We start from the raw sequence: 18344 nt of genomic DNA, 5'->3' as shown, positions 1-18344 counted from the left end.
CTCTTCCCTTGCACTTCTGTCTTTTTTCCTGCCAACTACTAAGTCTCTTCGACTCGCCACTCTTTAGCCCCGCCTTTATGACTGCCTTTATGACTTTATAATTGGGCGAGATGGTGGCAGGTGGAAACCCTGCCACCTTCCCATTTCTACCCCATTAAGTCTGTGGTGCAAAGGCCCATGGATGGCTTTTCCACCCCACTGCCACCTGAGGTCCTTAATTAATGCCCAATTAAGGGCCTCTTCCTGCTGCTGTTGGTATTAACCCAGCGGTGGGTGGGCCTGTCGCCACGCGGGGACTGCAACATGCAAACTTGTGCGGAGTAGCTTGTGGTCTCGCAGGGAGGGTCTCTCGTTCAAAGGCACTCGGTGCCTGATCGAGGGACCCAGCATCGGGAAGTGGGGGGCCCACTGAGAGCCACTCCCTTGCCCTTGCCGCCGATCCTCCTGCACCCCCCTCGTCCATGACCTCCAGTCCATGAAGCCCCTCCCGCCATCACTCACCTGAGTCCAGGATCCCGCACCGATCTGAGCCTCCTGGTGGCACTGCTGAGCAAAAGAGCTGCCGGCCTCTGCTCTCAGTGGACGGGAGTTCCACCCCCTGGGTCCTGATCCCACTGGTGACCTCTCAACTGCTTGATTGGCTCATAAAATGGTGGGCCTTCCTGGAGGAGGCAGCATGGGTCTCTCACTGGCTCTCCAGCCAGCAGCCGAGACCCCCAATGCCTCCATAAAATTGTCCCCTCACCATGGTAGTGCCTGCTCTATTTCGGAGAATCGAGCACCAGCCTTGGTCAACCTTTCCCAATAGTTAAAAACTCACAGTACTGGTATCATCCTTGTAATAAAAAGGAGACTGCATCAAAAGGTCAGGAAAATGGACAAATACGAGTGATTTAACAGGCTGTAACTTAATTTAGAAATTCAGATTGTTTACTTTTAGAATAATGAGGTTGAGTATTTGTTGGAATCAGTGTTTTGTTGTGGTTTATATATAGAATATCGGATACCCAAGCGTGAGTTACAGACTGGAATATGCTGCAGGAGTTGAGAGGGATGATTTAGTTAATAAAGAATTTCTCAAACATGAGAAGATAGGTCAGAGACAAGTCATTTCATCTCATTCATTGGCCAAGGGAGTGGAGATTAAACTGATCCAGGTTATTTTGTGAAGGCACCTCCTGGACCAATCAGTTTGGCCAGAAGTTCCCTAACTGTGAACAAATCAAACCTGAATGGCGTTTTTCTCTGATGCATTATCTGTCACTGAAAGATAATTAAACACTCTGGACTGTGGTGTCAATACCTCCACTCGGCTTCATGGTGAAGACTCTCGTACTTTGTCTGAACTTCATCGATTGTGAGGTCAGGGTGGAGCCAGTATACTTCATCAGACTTTAGATGCTTCAGTCGGAGTCCATAGCAGCTCTTAAAAATAATACTGGGTCCCACTCTCCCACTGTCCAATACGATGTTAATAATCTCCTGTGGGTGAAGAGGACAGTTTTGTGTTAATGACACTAAAGCATAACACCACTGGCCTGTCTGACAGAGAGCTATCATACAAGTAGCCTCATAGAAATCAAAATGCTGAAACAATCATTTTGGAAATTCACATCCTGCAGAGCGCTGTAAATAACAAGAGGTGAATGTGGAAACTGGCTCACAGTGTCCACAGAATTGGTAAGTTCAATTTTAATGCAGAGCAGGAGTGGGGTGGGAGAGGGCAACGAGAGGGGCAAATCCCCGTTTGTCTCAGTGATTTTAAAACCGAGGCCTCATAGGCATGCACCACCCGTTTCCCCTCCACCAGCCCCACCTCCAGTCCTGGTTAGCTGCGCACCTGAAGAAGCAGGATGCAGCAGCTGGCTGGACAGCAGGTGGCCCGAAAGCGGGTGGCTGGACAGTAGGTGGCCAGAGAATGGGTGGCCCAAAGGCAGGTGGCTGGACAGTGGGTGGCTGGGCAGTGGTTGGCTGGACAGTGGGTGGTTGGAGAATGGGTGGCCCAAGAGCAGGTGGCTGGACAGTGGGTGGCTGGACAGCAGGTGGCCAGAGAGCGGGTGAATGTACAGTGGGCGGCTGGAGAACAGGTGGCTGGAGAGTGGGTAGCTGGAGAGTGGGTGGCTGGAGAGTGGGTGGCTGGAGAGCGGGTGGCTGGAGAGCGGGTGGCTGGATAGTGGGTGGCTGGAGAGCGAGTGGCTGGAGAGCGGGTGGCTGGAGAGTGGGTGGCTGGAGAGCAGGTGGCTGGACAGTGGGTGGCTGGAGAGCGGGTGGCTGGAGAGTGGGTGGCTGGAGAGCGGGTGGCTGGACAGTGGGTGGCTGGAGAGCGGGCGGCTGGAGAGCGGGCGGCTGGAGAGTGGGTGGCTGGAGAGTGGGTGGCTGGAGAGCGGGTGGCTGGAGAGCGGGTGGCTGGATAGTGGGTGGCTGGAGAGCGAGTGGCTGGAGAGCGGGTGGCTGGAGAGTGGGTGGCTGGAGAGCAGGTGGCTGGACAGTGGGTGGCTGGAGAGCGGGTGGCTGGAGAGTGGGTGGCTGGAGAGCGGGTGGCTGGACAGTGGGTGGCTGGAGAGCGGGCGGCTGGAGAGCGGGCGGCTGGAGAGTGGGTGGCTGGAGAGTGGGTGGCTGGAGAGTGGGTGGCTGGACAGTGGGTGGCTGGACAGTGGGTGGCTGGAGAGCGGGTGGCTGGAGAGCGAGTGGCTGGGGAGCAGGTGCTTGGAGAGCAGGTGGCTGGACAGTGGGTGGCTGGAGAGCGGGCGGCTGGAGAGCGGGCGGCTGGAGAGTGGGTGGCTGGAGAGTAAGTGGCTGGACAGTGGGTGGCTGGAGAGTGGGTGGCTGGAGAGTGGGTGGCTGGAGAGTGGGTGGCTGGAGAGCAGGTGGCTGGAGAGTGGGTGGCTGGAGAGTGGGTGGCTGGAGAGTGGGTGGCTGGACAGTGGGTGGCTGGAGAGCGGGTGGTTGGAGAGAGGGTGGCTGGACAGTGGGTGGCTGGAGAGCGGGTGGCTGGAGAGTGGGTGGCTGGACAGTGGGCGGCTGGAGAGCGGGTGGCTGGGGAGCAGGTGGTTGGACAGTGGGTGGCTGGAGAGTGGGTGGCTGGAGAGCAGGTGGCTGGACAGTGGGTGGCTGGAGAGTGGGTGGCTGGAGAGCAAGTGGCTGGAGAGCGGGTGGCTGGAGAGTGGGTGGCTGGAGAGTGGGTGGCTGGAGAGCAGGTGGCTGGAGAGCAGGTGCTGGAGAGTGGGTGGCTGGAGAGCAGGTGGCTGGACAGTGGGTGGCTGGAGAGTGGGTGGCTAGAGAGTGGGTGGCTGGAGATCAGGTGGCTGGAGAGCAGGTGCTGGAGAGTGGGTGGCTGGAGAGCAGGTGGCTGGACAGTGGGTGGCTGGAGAGCAAGTGGCTGGAGAGTGGGTGGCTGGAGAGTGGGTGGCTGGAGAGTGGGTGGCTGGAGAGCAGGTGGCTGGACAGTGGGTGGCTGGAGAGCAGGTGGCTGGAGAGCAGGTTGCTGGACAGTGGGTGGCTGGAGAGCAGGTGGCTGGAGATGGGTGGCTGGAGAGCGGGTGGCTGGAGAGCGGTTGGCTGGACAGTGGATGGCTGGACAGTGGGTGGCCAGAGAGCAGGTGGCTGTACAGTGGGCGGCTGGAGAACAGGTGGCTGGAGAGTGGGTGGCCAGAGAGCGGGTGGCTGGACAGTGGGCGGCTGGAGAACAGGTGGCTGGAGAGTGGGTGGCTGGAGAGCGGGCGGCTGGAGAGTGGGTGGCTGGAGAGTGGGTGCCTGGACAGTGGGTGGCTGGAGAGTGGGTGGCTGGACAGTGGGTGGCTGGAGAGTGGGTGGCTGGAGAGCGGGTGGCTGGAGAGCGGGTGGCTGGAGAGCGGTTGGCTGGACAGTGGATGGCTGGACAGTGGGTGGCTGGACAGTGGGTGGCTGGAGAGCAGGTGGCTGTACAGTGGGCGGCTGGAGAACAGGTGGCTGGAGAGTGGGTGGCCAGAGAGCGGGTGGCTGTACAGTGGGCGGCTGGAGAACAGGTGGCTGGAGAGTGGGTGGCTGGAGAGCGGGCGGCTGGAGAGTAGGTGGCTGGAGAGTGGGTGGCTGGACAGTGGGTGGCTGGAGAGCGGGTGGCTGGAGAGCCAGTGGCTGGACAGTGGGCGGCTGGAGAGTGGGTGGCTGGAGAGTGGGTGGCTGGAGAGTGGGTGGCTGGAGAGTGGGTGGCTGGGGAGCAGGTGGCTGGGGAGCAGGTGGCTGGAGAGTGGGTGGCTGGAGAGTGGGTGGCTGGACAGTGGGTGGCTGGACAGTGGGTGGCTGGAGAGCAGGTGGCTGGACAGTTGGTGGCTGGAGAGTGGGTGGCTGGAGAGTGGGTAGCTGGACAGTGGGTGTTTGGACAGTGGGTGGCTGGAGAGCAGGTGGCTGGACAGTTGGTGGCTGGAGAGCAGGTGGCTGGACAGTTGGTGGCTGGAGAGTGGGTGGCTGGAGAGTGGGTGGCTGGACAGTGGGTGTTTGGACAGTGGGTGGCTGGAGAGCAGGTGGCTGGACAGTTGGTGGCTGGAGAGCTGGTGGCTGAAGGAGGAGGGTCTCGGGTGGGTTACCAGATCAGGATTGGAAAGCCCAGGGCAGGAGACTCAAACTTTTCTGGATGGGGCTCAGATGAACATTGATGTTTAAAGCACCACAAGAAAAATAAAGACACGGTTCAATCAGTTCATCTTTGAGTCTCTTGTCGCCCCAGTTCCAGCATCATCAGAGCCTGATCTGAATATGTAACGAAGGACCCAGAGGTTTGCTTCCCACCTGCCAAGAGAAGATTATAATGGAAGGCAGCAGGAAGAGAGATTGATATCAGTGGGTAAGTCTTCCAGGTCATTTACATTGTCCGTCTGTCCCATTTCTATCCGCTGGGCTGGGTCAACATCTCCAAGTTGCACCCCAGGGCTGAACAGTGTCAGGAAAGATTCTGAAATACAGAGCCTTTGGCTGGGACTTGTCTAAATACCAGTGAGACAAGTTTGAATAAAGCAATGACTGTCTGACAATGTAGGAATTAAGTAAGCAGTTTGAACCAGACTATACAACATTGTTACTGGTGATAGAGTTTTGTCAATCATTGGTGAATACAGATACCACTATACCTCATGTGTTCAATCTTAGATTACAAAAAACCAAGAGCAAGTAAAAAATAAGAATGTATTTTTGGTCAGAGAGAGATTTCTTCACTGCTAAAGAAGTTGAAAAGTAATTTTCATGATTTTCCCGGTGAGGACAGATCTGTGGTGGTGAAGTTTTGTGTTACTGACACCGGCAAAAATTAACAGAAGACCAGGATCGTCGAGATCCAGCTCAGAAGAACAGATTACAGTCAGAAGCAGGAATGAAGCAATGAAACAGCTAATCTCCCAGTCAGCCAGGTAGGACACTGCATAAAATCTCCACCTGCACAAATCTAAGAGGCAATTTAAAACAGGTCGACATCCAAAAACAATAAAAAGGATTTCCTTCCGCATGTATATCATTAAAAACTTGAGTTTTCATTTATAAAGCAACTTTCAAGTCCTCAAAATGTCCCGTGCTATTTCCTACATTGACTGCTGAGTATCTGTTAGTACTCTATCCTCTTCCCTCTTCTATTATCATTCCCTGTGGCTGCTGATCTTCCAGAATTTTATGTATACCTCTTTCGACCACTCTGTTGTGCATTACACAGGACACCACACCATCCTTCCCCTCCCTCTGGGAAATATTCTATAGAGTAGCAGTACCCCCATTCCTCAAACAGAACCATTTGAGTAGAGGAGACACCTGCTCCATGACACTAAGTTTGAATGTACACGGGATAATGTAGATTACAGATTTACATCAGAAGCAGCATCAGAACTACATCTCCAAGAATAAACAACTCAACCCACCCTGAAATGAATGGGAAACCTATAATTCCTTTAACATAGGGACATTGTGGGTCTTCCAGGAATCTAGACATCTAGCTGGTACTCACTGACCATTTGACTATTTACCTGATGCTATCTTTCCTGTTGGTAAATGCCAGCGGATGCTGCCTGAACGGAAGCAATTGGCCAAGTCTTGTACCCTGGGAGTGTCACATCTTTCAGAAAAGGTTTCCAGTCTCTCCTGCCACATCCTGGCATTGATTTTAACGATTTTACATATGAACATATGAACTAGGAGCAGGAGTAGGCCATTCGAGCCTGCTCCACCATTCAACAAGACCATGGCTGATCTGATTGTAACCTCAACTTCACAATCCCACCTACCCCTGATAACCTTTCACCTCCTTGCTTATCAAGACTCTATCTACCTCTGCCTTAAAAATATTCAAAGAGTCTGCTTCCATCGCCTTTTGAGGAAGAGAATTCCGAAGACTCAACATAGAATCAGACATTTGTGAGCTGGTACTGGATCAATCATAGAATCACAGAATGGTTACAGCACAGAAAGAATCCATTCGGCCCATTGTGTCCGTGCCAGCTCTCTGCACGAGTAACTCACCTAGTCCCACTGCCCCTTCTTTCCCCATGGTCCTGCAAATGTTTTCTTTTCCAATAATTGTCCAGTTCTCTTTTGAAAGTGCGATTGAATCTGCCACCATCACAATCACAGGCAGTGCATTTCAGATCCTGACCACTCACTACATGAAAATGTTTTTCCTCCTGTTGTCAATGCTTCATTTCTCAATCACCTTAAATCAGTGTCCTCTGGTTTTGGATCCTTCCGCCAGTGGGAACAGTTTCTCCCTATCTACTCTGTCCAGACCCCTCATGATTTTAAGCATCTCTAGACAGCCTGTGGGAAATGAAGTCGAGTACCATTGTCACTTTTATCAAAGGCTGGTGTGGCTCCTTGGATTGGGCTCTGGATCTTGGAAATAGCTGAATTCATCTGTGTCTTCCTTGGTGAGCTGTAGCTTTGTTTCTCTGAGATTAAGGCAATTCTATTGCCATTGCTAGCTGTATTAGAAGTTTATAAGATACTGAACGGTCTTGACAGGGTGGATGTGGAAAGGATGTTTCCTCTTATGGGTGAGTCCAGAACTCGGGGCCACTGTTTTAAAATTAGGGGTTACCCTTTTAGGAGAGAGATGAGGAGAAATTTTTTTCTCTCAGTGGGTTGTGCGACCTTGGAACTCTCTGCCTCAGAAGGTGGTGGAGGCGGGGTCATTGAATTTTTTTAAGGTGGAGGTTGATAGATTCTTGTTAGGCAAGGGAATCAAAGGCCTTGATGAAGCCACACCTGGAATATTGTGTGCAGTTTTGGTCTCCTTATCTGAGGAAGGATGTTCTTGCTATAGAGGGACTGCAGCGAAGGTTTACCAGACTGATTCCTGGGATGGCGGGACTGATGTATGAGGAGAGATTGAGTCGGTTAGGATTATATTCACTGGAGTTCAGAAGAGTGAGGGGGGATCTCATAGAAACCTATAAAATTCTAACAGGGCTTGACAGGGTAGATGCAGGAAGGATGTTCCCGATGGTGGAGGAATCCAGAACCAGGGGTCATAGTCTAAGGATACGGGGTAAACCTTTCAGGACTGAGATGAGGAGAAATTTCTTCACCCAGAGAGTGGTGAGCCTGTGGAATTCGCTACCACAGAAAGCAGTTAAGGCCAAAATATTGAATGTTTTCAAGAAGGAGTTAGATATAGCTCTTGGGTCTAAAGGGATCAAAGGGTATGAGGCGAAAGCGGGAACAGGTTACTGAGTTGGATGATCAGCCATGATCATAATGAATGGCGGAGCAGGCTCGAAGGGCCGAATGGCCTACTCCTGCTCCTAGTTTCTATGTTTCTATGTTCCCGGGGGTAGATGGGAGTGTGGAATTCGAGACACAAACAGATCAGCCATTATTTTATTGAATGGTGGAGCAGGCAAGAGGGGCCGAATGCCCTACTTCTGCTCCTAATTCATATGGTCGTATGGCAGATGGAGGAGATTTACAAATTTAGTCAATCTGTGTCATACAATATTGAAATTAGGTCACTCCAAAGATGCAGCAGCCATATTGCGGTGTTTATGCTCAAGATTAGGGTCATTGCTCCAACGTTACACTGCTATAGGGGGAATCTCTGAAAATAACAAGGTTAAAGCTTGCAGTCAACCTGTCATTTGTTAAATTGATGTTTGTCAGTTCTGATTGTGGATTGGAAACTTTACTGCAGAATCTCACACATTTTCAATGTGCTTCAGAGTTCTCTCACCCACAAAGACTCATATATGGATCAACATTCACACTTTGAGCACGAACTAGTTGTTATAAAAAAAGTTTTCTCATCTTTAGCTTCATCATCCTCCCTCTAAACAGGAAACTAATTGTTTTATTCTCCAGGCCATATAAGGAATACAGACTTGATGTGTATGTTCCCTGGGCAGACTGCAAATTTTCTTATGCAGTTTAATGAGCTTCTTCTACAATCAACAATGAATCATAATATTTGATCATCCTCTGTGTGTCAGCTCATTCATGTAACATTTACTTTGGAAACAGTCGGGTTTCCCCACAATTCAGCTAGTGTAGAAGTTATTTTACAGGACTGCTAATCCAGACAATAACAATTCAAATTTCACCATGCCAGTTTGACAAGCTGAATTCAGTTTAAAACAAATACTCAGTAAAAGTGACTGTGAAGCTGTTGAGTTGTCATAAAAACCCAATTGGTTTATTAATCGCCTTGCGGTTAGGAAATCTGCATCTTTAGCCAATCTGGCCTCCAGATGGTTAAGTTCTCTTTGAAGTGCAGTTGTATTACAGCACCAGCCAGAGGTTCAAGAAGACAACTCAGCACTGCCTTCTAAAGGGCAACTAAGGATGTGCAATAAATACCCAAATCCTGAGAATGAACCGAGTAAATAATGACAATGTATACAACTGCCTGACTTGGACAGAACGCGAGAGGACATATGTTGCAAGTTATAGAGTCATAGAGTTATACAGCACGGAAACAGGCCCTTCAGCCCATCATGTCTGTGCCGGCCATCAAGCACCCAACTATTCTAAACCCATTTCTCAGCATTTGGCCCGTAGCCTTGTATGCTGTGGCGTTTCAAGTGCTCAGCTAAATACTTCTTAAATGTTGTGAGGGTTCCTGCCTCTACCACCTCTTCAGGCAGTGTGTTCCAGATTCCAACCACCCTCTGGGTGAAAAAAGTTTTCCTCAAATCCCCTCTAAACCTCCTGCTCCTTACCTTAAATCTATGCCCCCTGGTCCTTGACCTCTACTTTAAGGGAAAAAGTTTCTTCCTATCTAACCTATCAATGCCCCTCATAATTTTGTATACCTCAATCAGGTCCCCCCTCAGCCTTCTCTGCTCCAAGGAAAATAACCCTAGCCTTTTCAGTCTCTCTTCATAGCTGAAATGCTCCAGCCCAGGCAACATCCTGGTGAATCACCTTTGCACCCTCTCCAGTGCAATCACATCCTTACTATAGTGTGGTGACCAGAACTGTACACAGTACTCCAGCTGTGGCCTAACTAGCATTTGATACAGCTCCATCATAACCTCCCTGCTCTTATATTCTATGCGTCAGCTAATAAAGGCAAGTATCCCATATGCCTTCCTAACCATCTTATCTACCTGTGCTGCTGCCTTCAGTGATCTATAGACAAGTACACCAAGGTCCCTCTGACCCTCTGTACTTCCTAGGGTCCTACCATCCATTGTATATTCCCTTGCGTTGTTAGTCCTCCCAAAATGCATCACCTCACGCTTCTCAGGATTAAATTCCATTTGTCACAGCTCCGCCCATCTTACCAGCCCTTCTATATCGTCCTGTAATCTAAGGCTTTCCTCCTCACTATTTACGACACCACCAATTTTCGCGTCATCTCGAACGTACTTATCAGACCTCCTATATTCACGTCCAAATCATTAATGTACACTACAAACAGCAAGGGTCCCAGCACCGATCCCTGTGGTACATCACTGGTCACAGGCTTCCACTCACAAAAACAACCCTCGACCATTACCCTCTGCCTCCTGCCACTAAACTATTTTGGATCCAATTTGAATATCTTCTTAACCAATCTCCCATGTGGGACCTTATCAGAAGACTTACTGAAGTCCATGTAGACTACATCAACTGCTTTACCCTCATCTACACATCTAATCACCTCCTAGAAAAATTCAATCAAGTTAGTTAGACACGATCTCCGCCTAACAAAGTCATGCTGATTATCCCTGATTATTCCCTGCCTCTCCAAATGGAGATTAATCCTGTCCTTCAGAATTTTTTCTGATAGTTTCCCTACCACTGATGTTAGACTCACCGGCCTGTAATTACCTGGTTTACCCCTGCTACCCTTCTTGAATAATGGTAGCACATTCACTGCCCTCCAGTCCTCTGGTACTTCTCCTGTGGCCAGAGAGAGGATTTGAAAATTTGTGTCAGAGCCCCTGCTATCTCCTCCCTTGCCTCACTTAACAGCCTGGGATACATCTCATCTGGGCCTGGGGGTTTATCCACTTTTAAGCCCGCTAAAACAGCTAATACTTCCTCCCTTTCAATGCTAATATGTTCAAGTATATCACAATCCCCCTCCCTGATCTCGACACCTACATCGTCCTTTCCCATAGTGAACACAGATGAAAAGTAATCATTTAAAACCTCATCTATGGCTCCACACACAGATTGCCACTTTGGTCCCTAATGGGCCCTACTTTTTCCCTGGTTATCCTCTTGCCGTTAATATACTTATAAAACACCTTGGGATTTTCCATTATATTCACCGCCAATGTTTTTTCATGTCCTCTCTTCGCTCTCCAAGTTACTTTTTGAAGTGCCACCCTACACTTTCTATACTCTAGTGCCTCCGCTGTTTTCAGCACTCTGAATCTGCCATAAGCCTCCATTTTTTTCCTGATCCAATATACTATATCTCTTGACATCCAGAGTTCCCTGGACTTGTTGGTCCCACCCTTCACCTTTACGGGAACATATTGGCCCTGAACTCTCACTATTTCCTCTTTGAATGACTCCCACTGGCCTGATGTAGACTTTCCTACAAGTAGCTGTTCCCAGTCCACTTTGGCCAGATCCTATTTTATCATAGTGAAATCGGCCTTCCCCCAATTCAGTACCTTTATTTCTAGCCCGTCTTTGTCCTTTTCTATAACGACCTTAAATCTTACAGAGTTATGGTCACTATCCCCGAAATGTACCTCCACTGACACTTCTACCACTTGTCCGGCTTCATTCCCTAGGATTAAGTCCAGTACTGCTCCTCCTCTTGTAGGACTTTCTACGTGCTGGCTGAAAAAGCTCTCCTGGATGCATTTTAAGAATTCCTCCCCCTTTTAGCCTTTTGCACTAAGACTATCCGAGTTGATATTAGGAAAGTTGAAATCCCCTACTATTATTACCCTATTATTTTTACACCTCTCTGAGACTTGCCGACATATCTGCTCCTCTATCTCTCCCTGACTGTTTGGAGGCCTGTAGTACACTCCCAGCCAAGTGATTTCCCCCCCTTTGTCCTTAAGTTCTACCCTTATGGCCTCATTTGAGGAACCTTATGAGATATCATCCCTCCTTACTGCAGTAATTGACTCCTTGATCAACAGTGCATTACCCCCCACCTCCTCTTTTATCCCCTCACCTGTCACGCCTGAAGATTCTATACCCTGGGATATTGAGTTGCCAGTCCTGCCCCTCCCTCAGCCAAGTCTCTGTGATAGCAATAATATCATAATCCCATGTGTTAATCAATGCCCTCAATTCATCTGCCTTCCTAGTAAGACTCCTTGCATTAAAATAGATGCAATCCAGCCTTGCATTTTTCACTTGTGCCTTAACAGGTCTATATTTGCTCTGCCTTCCAGACTGACTCAGTTTCTCTTCTATATTTGGCTGTGCCTCACCCCCTACTGTACCTCCATTCTGTATCCCATCCCCCTGCCAAATTAGTTTAAACCACCACCCCCCAACAGCACTAGCAAACCTCCCAGCAAGGATTTTGGTCCCGTTCTGGTTCAGGTGCAACCCGTCCAACTTGTACAGGTCCCAGCTTTGCCAGAAACAGACCCAGTGATCCAGGAAACTAAAGCCCTCCCTCCTGCATCATCTCCTCAGCCACGCATTCATCTGCTCTATCCTCCTATTCCTATACTCGCTAGAAAGTGGCATCGGGAGTAATCCAGCGATTACAACCTTTGAGGTCCTGCTTTTTAATCTGCTACCTAGCTCCCTAAATTCTTGTTGCAGGACCTCATCCCTCTTTCTACCTATGTCGTTGGTAACAATGTGAACCACGACCTCTGACTGCTCACCCTCCCCTTCAGAATGTCCTGCTTCTATTTTCTATGTACTAAGCCCTGAATTACGCTCCTCCATATTGGCCATGCTTTCACTGGGGTTACTCTGTCGCCCCCTAGTTAACTCAAGTTGTTTCAGCTCTCTCTCTTTGCATTCTTTCTGGAGGGTCTTTCTCTTTGTCTCTCGTCTCTCTCTTTCTTTCTCTTGTCTTTCTTTCTATCTCTCCTCTCTCTTTTTCTTCATGTTCCTTCTGGAAGGCTCTTTCTTTCTCTCTCTCTCTTCCCTCAAATTCAAGTTTCCTCTGTTCTAATTGTATCTTTGCTAACAATACTCTATCAGAGTCTGCTTCTAACCCTGTTTCTGCTTCGTCAGATTCCAGGGAAAAATGGTTGGCCACTAGCCTTAGGAGTTCAGACTTCCTAGCCTTGCCAGGTACAGTGATCCCACACTGCTCAGCCATTTTCCTCAACTCCTCCATAGACAGTGCTTTTAACTTATCCCAAGTTACTTCACCCTGACTTGGAGAGCTACTAGCTTCGGTTGCAGACATGTTCATATTCAATCACACACAGCCACAAGAAAACCTGTATTTAAATCTTTACTCTTTAGTTTGGGATCAATTTGACTTCCCACTTCCAATTTCTCTCCTTTGTCTGCAGGTCAAATCTCAGGTGCTCGCCCCCAAATTTCTCTTACAACCAGGTGAGAAGGGGTCTGGGGTTCCCTATCAGCCTTTGCCTGGTTTAACTGTAACAGGGTTTAATTTTTAAAACACTGTATTTTTAGCTCCCCCCTCAGTGAATCCTTGTTCACTGCTCCAATTGTAAGGCAAAGAAATCAAACAGGTTTCGTTAAATTTAAACAAGAAAGGTAGAAGTTTATTAATCTTAAACTCTAATCCGGTTAACGACTATAAATATGTGACGTGACCACGCTAGCATGCATACGCGATCAACACACACACAGATAGAGACAGAAAAAGTAGAAAGAATAAAGGGAAAAGTTTGAGACAAGATCTGTTAGTTATTTACTGTCCTTTGAGTTCAATGTGGAGTCTTTGGTTGCTGGTCAGTCCTGCTGTTCGTTGGGGCCCAGTTCACGCTTCAACTTGTTTTGATGTTGGAGTCTTTTCTCTCTTGAGGTTTACGTGTCTTCTGTGGGTGCAGTGGCTTGGGGAGAAAGCGAGAGGGAGACAACCAGGAGAGAGGCTTCCTTGTTCCAGCTTCAGTTGCACGCTGCCTTCTGTGCCTTTCTCTGTGGCACAATTCAAAAATCCCCAGGTTGCCCAGCAGGTTAGTCACGTGACTAGCTCATTATTTGGAACAGTCTCTCCTGCGAGGTTTGTGGATTTCAAAGCTCTCGGTGGGGGTGGGGGCAGGGGGGTCCGGTGCAGTGCTGTCTCTTACCAAAAAGATGTGGAACCATTGTCAGACCAATCTCTGTTCATTGGATCAGTGATCAATTCGTTTGTCTCTCCAAGCACTGTCTCTTAGTATGCAAATGTTCTTCCAGCCAAGTGTCTGGTGATCTTCAAACCAGTCATTTCTTCACTCCAGCAACAGTTTAAAATCAATGTTCAGATGACAAAATTAATATGCCTCATTCTTGGCAGGTGGGGGTCTGCATGACAAAGGACTGGGGAATTAAATTGGTGGGTAGAGTCAGTAATAGGGGAGAGTGGACATGGACTGTGGGAGGGGATTAAATGCATAGGTAGAGTCAATGATAGGGTAGTGGGTACATGTACATGGAAGAAAAGCTTTCGACACTGCTTATTAAATTAGTAAGTACAGAAGGATAAGGGTTCCTTATACTTTGTCACAGTATAGTTACTGAGTCTGTGCTAGTCACTAAATTACATTTCATCGAATCTACAGCACAGGAAAAGGCCATTCAGCCCAATGAGTCTGTGCTGGTGTTGATATCCCACAGCAGCCTCCTCCCACTCTAATGATCTCCCCCCACCCTGTCAAACGATCCTTCCATTCCCTTCTCTCTCATATATGTATCAACCCTCCCTATTATGCATCATATCCACCAGCTGCCACCACTCCATGTGACAGCGAGTTCCACATTCTCACCACTCCCTGTGTAAACATATTCCTCCTCAATTCTTTATTTCATCCGTAGGTGATTATTTTATATTCATGGCCCCTTTATTCTAGACAGCTTCACAAGTGGAAACAGTTTCTCCACATTCAGTGTACAGGATGTTGAGAGTAGTGAGGTCAGGGATAAGGTTACAAGGACGCAAGAGGGCACTGGCAAGCAAGAACTTGGTTTAAAGTGTGTCTACTTCAACGCCAGGAGCATCCGGAATAAGGTGGGTGAGCTTGCAGCATGGGTTGGTACCTGGGATCTCGATGTTGTGGCCATTTCGGAGACATGGGTAGAACAGGGACAGGAATGGATGTTGCAGGTTCCGGGATTTAGATATTTCAGTAAGAACAGAGAAGATGGTAAAAGAGGGGGGGGATGTGGCATTGTTAATCAAGGAGAGTATTACGGCGGCAGAAAGGACGTTTGAGGACTCGTCTACTGAGGTAGTCTGGGCCGAGGTTAGAAACAGGAGAGGAGAGGTCACCCTGTTGGGAGTTTTCTATAGACCTCCGAATAGTTCCAGAGATGTAGAGGAAAGGATAGCGAAGATGATTCTCGACAGGAGCGAGAGTAACAGGGTAGTTGTTATGGGGGACTTTAACTTTCCAAATATTGACTGGAAATACTATAGTTCGAGTACTTTAGATGGGTCAGTTTTTGTCCAGTGTGTGCAGGAGGGTTATCTGGCACAGTATGTAGACAGGCCAACCAGGGGCGATGCCACATTGGATTTGGTACTGGGTAATGAACCCGGCCAGGTGTTAGATTTAGATGTAGGTGAGCACTTTGGTGATAGTGATCACAATTCGGTTAGGTTTACCTTAGCGATGGGCAGGGACAGGTATATACCGTAGGGCAAGAATTATAGCTGGGGGAAAGGAAATTATTATGCGATCAGGCAAGATTTAGGATGCGTAGGATGGGGAAGGAAACTGCAGGGGATGGGCACAATCGAAATGTGGAGCTTATTCAAGGAGCAGCTACTGTGTGTCCTTGATAAGTATGTACCTGTGAAGCAGGAAGGAAGTTGTCGAGCGAGGGAGCCGTGGTTTACAAAAGAAGTTGAAGCGCTTGTCAAGAGGAAGAAGAAGGCTTATGTTAGGATGAGACGTGAAGGCTCAGTTAGGGCGCTTGAGAGTTACAAGCTAGCCAGGAAGGATCTAAAGTGAGAGCTAAGAAGAGCGAGGAGAGGACACGAGAAGTCATTGGCGGATAGGATCAAGGAAAACCCTAAGGCTTTCTAAAAGTATATCAGGAATAAAAGAATGACTAGAGTTAGATTAGGGCCAATCAAGGATAGTAGTGGGAAGTTGTGTGTGGAATCAGAGGAGATAGGGGAAGCGTTAAATGAATATTTTGCGTCAGTATTTACAGTAGAGAAAGAAAATGTTGTCGAGGAGAATACTGAGATTCAGGCTACTAGGCTAGATGGGATTGAGGTTCACAAGGAGGAGGTGTTATCAATTTTGGAAAGTGTGAAAATAGATAAGTCCCCTGGGCCAGATGGGATTTATCCTAGGATTCTCTGGGAAGCCAGGGAGGAGATTGCAGAGCCTTTGTCCTTGATCTTTATGTCGTCATTGTCGACAGGAAAAGTGCCGGTAGACTGGAGGATAGCAAATGTTGTCCCCTTGTTCAAGAAGGGGAGTAGAGACAGCCCTGGTAATTATAGACCTGTGAGCCTTACTTCGGTTGTGGGTAAAATGTTGGAAAAGGTTATAAGAGATAGGATTTATAATCATCTTGAAAAGAATAAGTTCATTAGCGATAGTCAGCACGGTTTTGTGAAGGGTAGGTCGTGCCTCACAAACCTTATTGAGTTTTTCGAGAAGGTGACCAAACAGGTGGATGAGGGTAAAGCCGTGGATGTGGTGTATATGGATTTCAGTAAGGCGTTTGATAAGGTTCCCCACGCTAGGCTATTGCAGAAAATGCAGAAGTATGGGATTGAAGGTGATTTAGAGCTTTGGATCAGAAATTGGCTAGCTGAAAGAAGACAGAGGGTGGTGGTTGATGGCGAATGTTCATCCTGGAGTTTAGTTACTAGTGGTGTACCGCAGGGATCTGTTTTGGGGCCACTGCTGTTTGTCATTTTTATAAATGACCTGGATGAGGGTGTAGAAGGGTGGGTTAGTAAATTTGCAGATGACACGAAGGTCAGTTGAGTTGTGGATAGTGCCGAAGGATGTTGTAGGTTACAGAGGGACATAGATAGGCTGCAGAGCTGGGCTGAGAGATGGCAAATGGAGTTTAATGCGGAAAAGTGTGAGGTGATTCACTTTGGAAGGAGTAACAGAAATGCAGAGTACTGGGCTAATGGGAAGATTCTTGGTAGTGTAGATGAGCAGAGAGATCTTGGTGTCCAGGTACATAAATCCCTGAAGGTTGCCACCCAGGTTAATAGGGCTGTTAAGAAGGCATATGGTGTGTTAGCTTTTATTAGTAGGGGGATCGAGTTTCGGAGCCACAAGGTCATGCTGCAGCTGTACAAAACTCTGGTGCGGCCGCACCTGGAGTATTGCGTGCAGTTCTGGTCACCACATTACAGGAAGGATGTGGAAGCTTTGGAAAGGGTGCAGAGGAGATTTACTAGGATGTTGCCTGGTATGGAGGGAAGGTCTTACGAGGAAAGGCTGAGGGACTTGAGGTTGTTTTCGTTAGAGAGAAGGAGGAGGAGAGGTGACTTAATAGAGACATATCAGATAATCAGAGGGTTAGATAGGGTGGATAGTGAGAGTCTTTTTCCTCGGATGGTGATGGCAAACACGAGGGGACATAGCTTTAAGTTGAGGGGTGATAGATATAGGACAGATGTTAGAGGTAGTTTCTTTACACAGAGCGTAGTGGGGGCGTGGAACGCCCTGCCTGCAACAGTAGTAGACTCGCCAACTTTAAGGGCATTTAAGTGGTCATTGGATGGACATATGGATGAAAATGGAATAGTGTAGGTCAGATGGTTTCACGGGTCGGTGCAACATCGAGGGCCAAAGGGCCTGTACTGCGCTGTAATATTCTATATTCTATATTCTATATTCACCCTATCGAACCCATTCACCTGTTTAAAACACTCAATTAGGTCTCCTCTTAGTCTTCTCACTTATGCGATGAGAGTCCCTACTTCCTCAGTCTCTCCTGATAGTTACATCCTCTCAATTCTGGTAACATGCTTGTAAGTCGTTGTAATAAAATCAATTGATGAAACTTACCCTGATTTCTGTTGTGTTGTTGCATTTGACTAACTTGAAGTTTTTGCCAAGGTTGATACTGGTGTTGCTGCAGAAACAGACTTTAAGGATCTTCATAGCATCTCCCTCCTTGGATTTCTCAGACTGAACGCACAGGGCATGTGTTGTGGCATCAACCCACGTGTCCAGGGGGTTTTGGTCACCTGTCATTTTAAAAACTGCAGGTTTTCTGGCACAGCACCATCACTAATCTGGGGGAAAATATAGTCATATATCAAAATAAAGCTCATTTTGAAAACAGAATATTTTAATTAACAAACACAGAAACTACTTTTTTCAGGCCTGTACCTTCAGCAGCTTGGAACAGTTGTGTTTGTAGAGGGCTGGGAGCATGTCCCATCCTTGTCTTCCAAGATGGAACATCGCAACAGAAGGAGGCCATTCAGCCCCTCATGTCTGTTCCATCATTCAATCAGATAATAGCTGATCTGCACCCCGGCTGCATTTACCTCCTTTGCTCTATATCTCTCAATACCCTTACAATTCTACCCAACTCTGATTTGAAAATTTCAACTGACCCCAGTATCCACAGCATTTTGGGGGAGACTTTCCAGATTTCCACTCCCCTTTATGTGAAGAAGTGCTTCCTGATCTCAATCCTGAATGGCCTGGATGTAATTCGAAGAAACGTGGATGACAAAAGAGAGGAGAAACGCCAAGGGATGGGGAAACAATTAACACTTTTAAACTCAGACACGCCATCGGGATCTGGGAAACCCTGAAATTTGTTCAAGTTCAGAAGTGAGTGACCAGTAAGTGCCAATTGGA

The 18344-nt window shown here is 48.0% G+C and overlaps 1 protein-coding gene across 2 annotated transcripts in view; it reads right to left on the bottom strand.

Moving 5' to 3' along the window:
• Positions 1-17762, bottom strand: part of ptk2ba (protein tyrosine kinase 2 beta, a) — a 167384-nt gene extending 149622 nt beyond the window's left edge. For both annotated transcript variants that reach the window (XM_068025927.1, XM_068025926.1), the window contains exons 1-2: positions 17538-17762; positions 1304-1482 (exon numbers count right to left, since the gene is read on the bottom strand). In XM_068025927.1, coding sequence (XP_067882028.1) covers positions 1304-1482; positions 17538-17726 — 368 coding nt within the window. In that variant the 5' untranslated portion in view covers positions 17727-17762. The remainder of the gene's footprint in view (positions 1-1303; positions 1483-17537) is intronic.
• Positions 17763-18344: the final 582 nt, after the last annotated feature.

This window comes from Heterodontus francisci, unplaced genomic scaffold (genome assembly GCF_036365525.1).
Source record: "Heterodontus francisci isolate sHetFra1 unplaced genomic scaffold, sHetFra1.hap1 HAP1_SCAFFOLD_766, whole genome shotgun sequence".
NCBI lineage: Eukaryota > Metazoa > Chordata > Chondrichthyes > Heterodontiformes > Heterodontidae > Heterodontus > Heterodontus francisci.
This window is presented reverse-complemented; position numbering and strand designations above follow the sequence as displayed.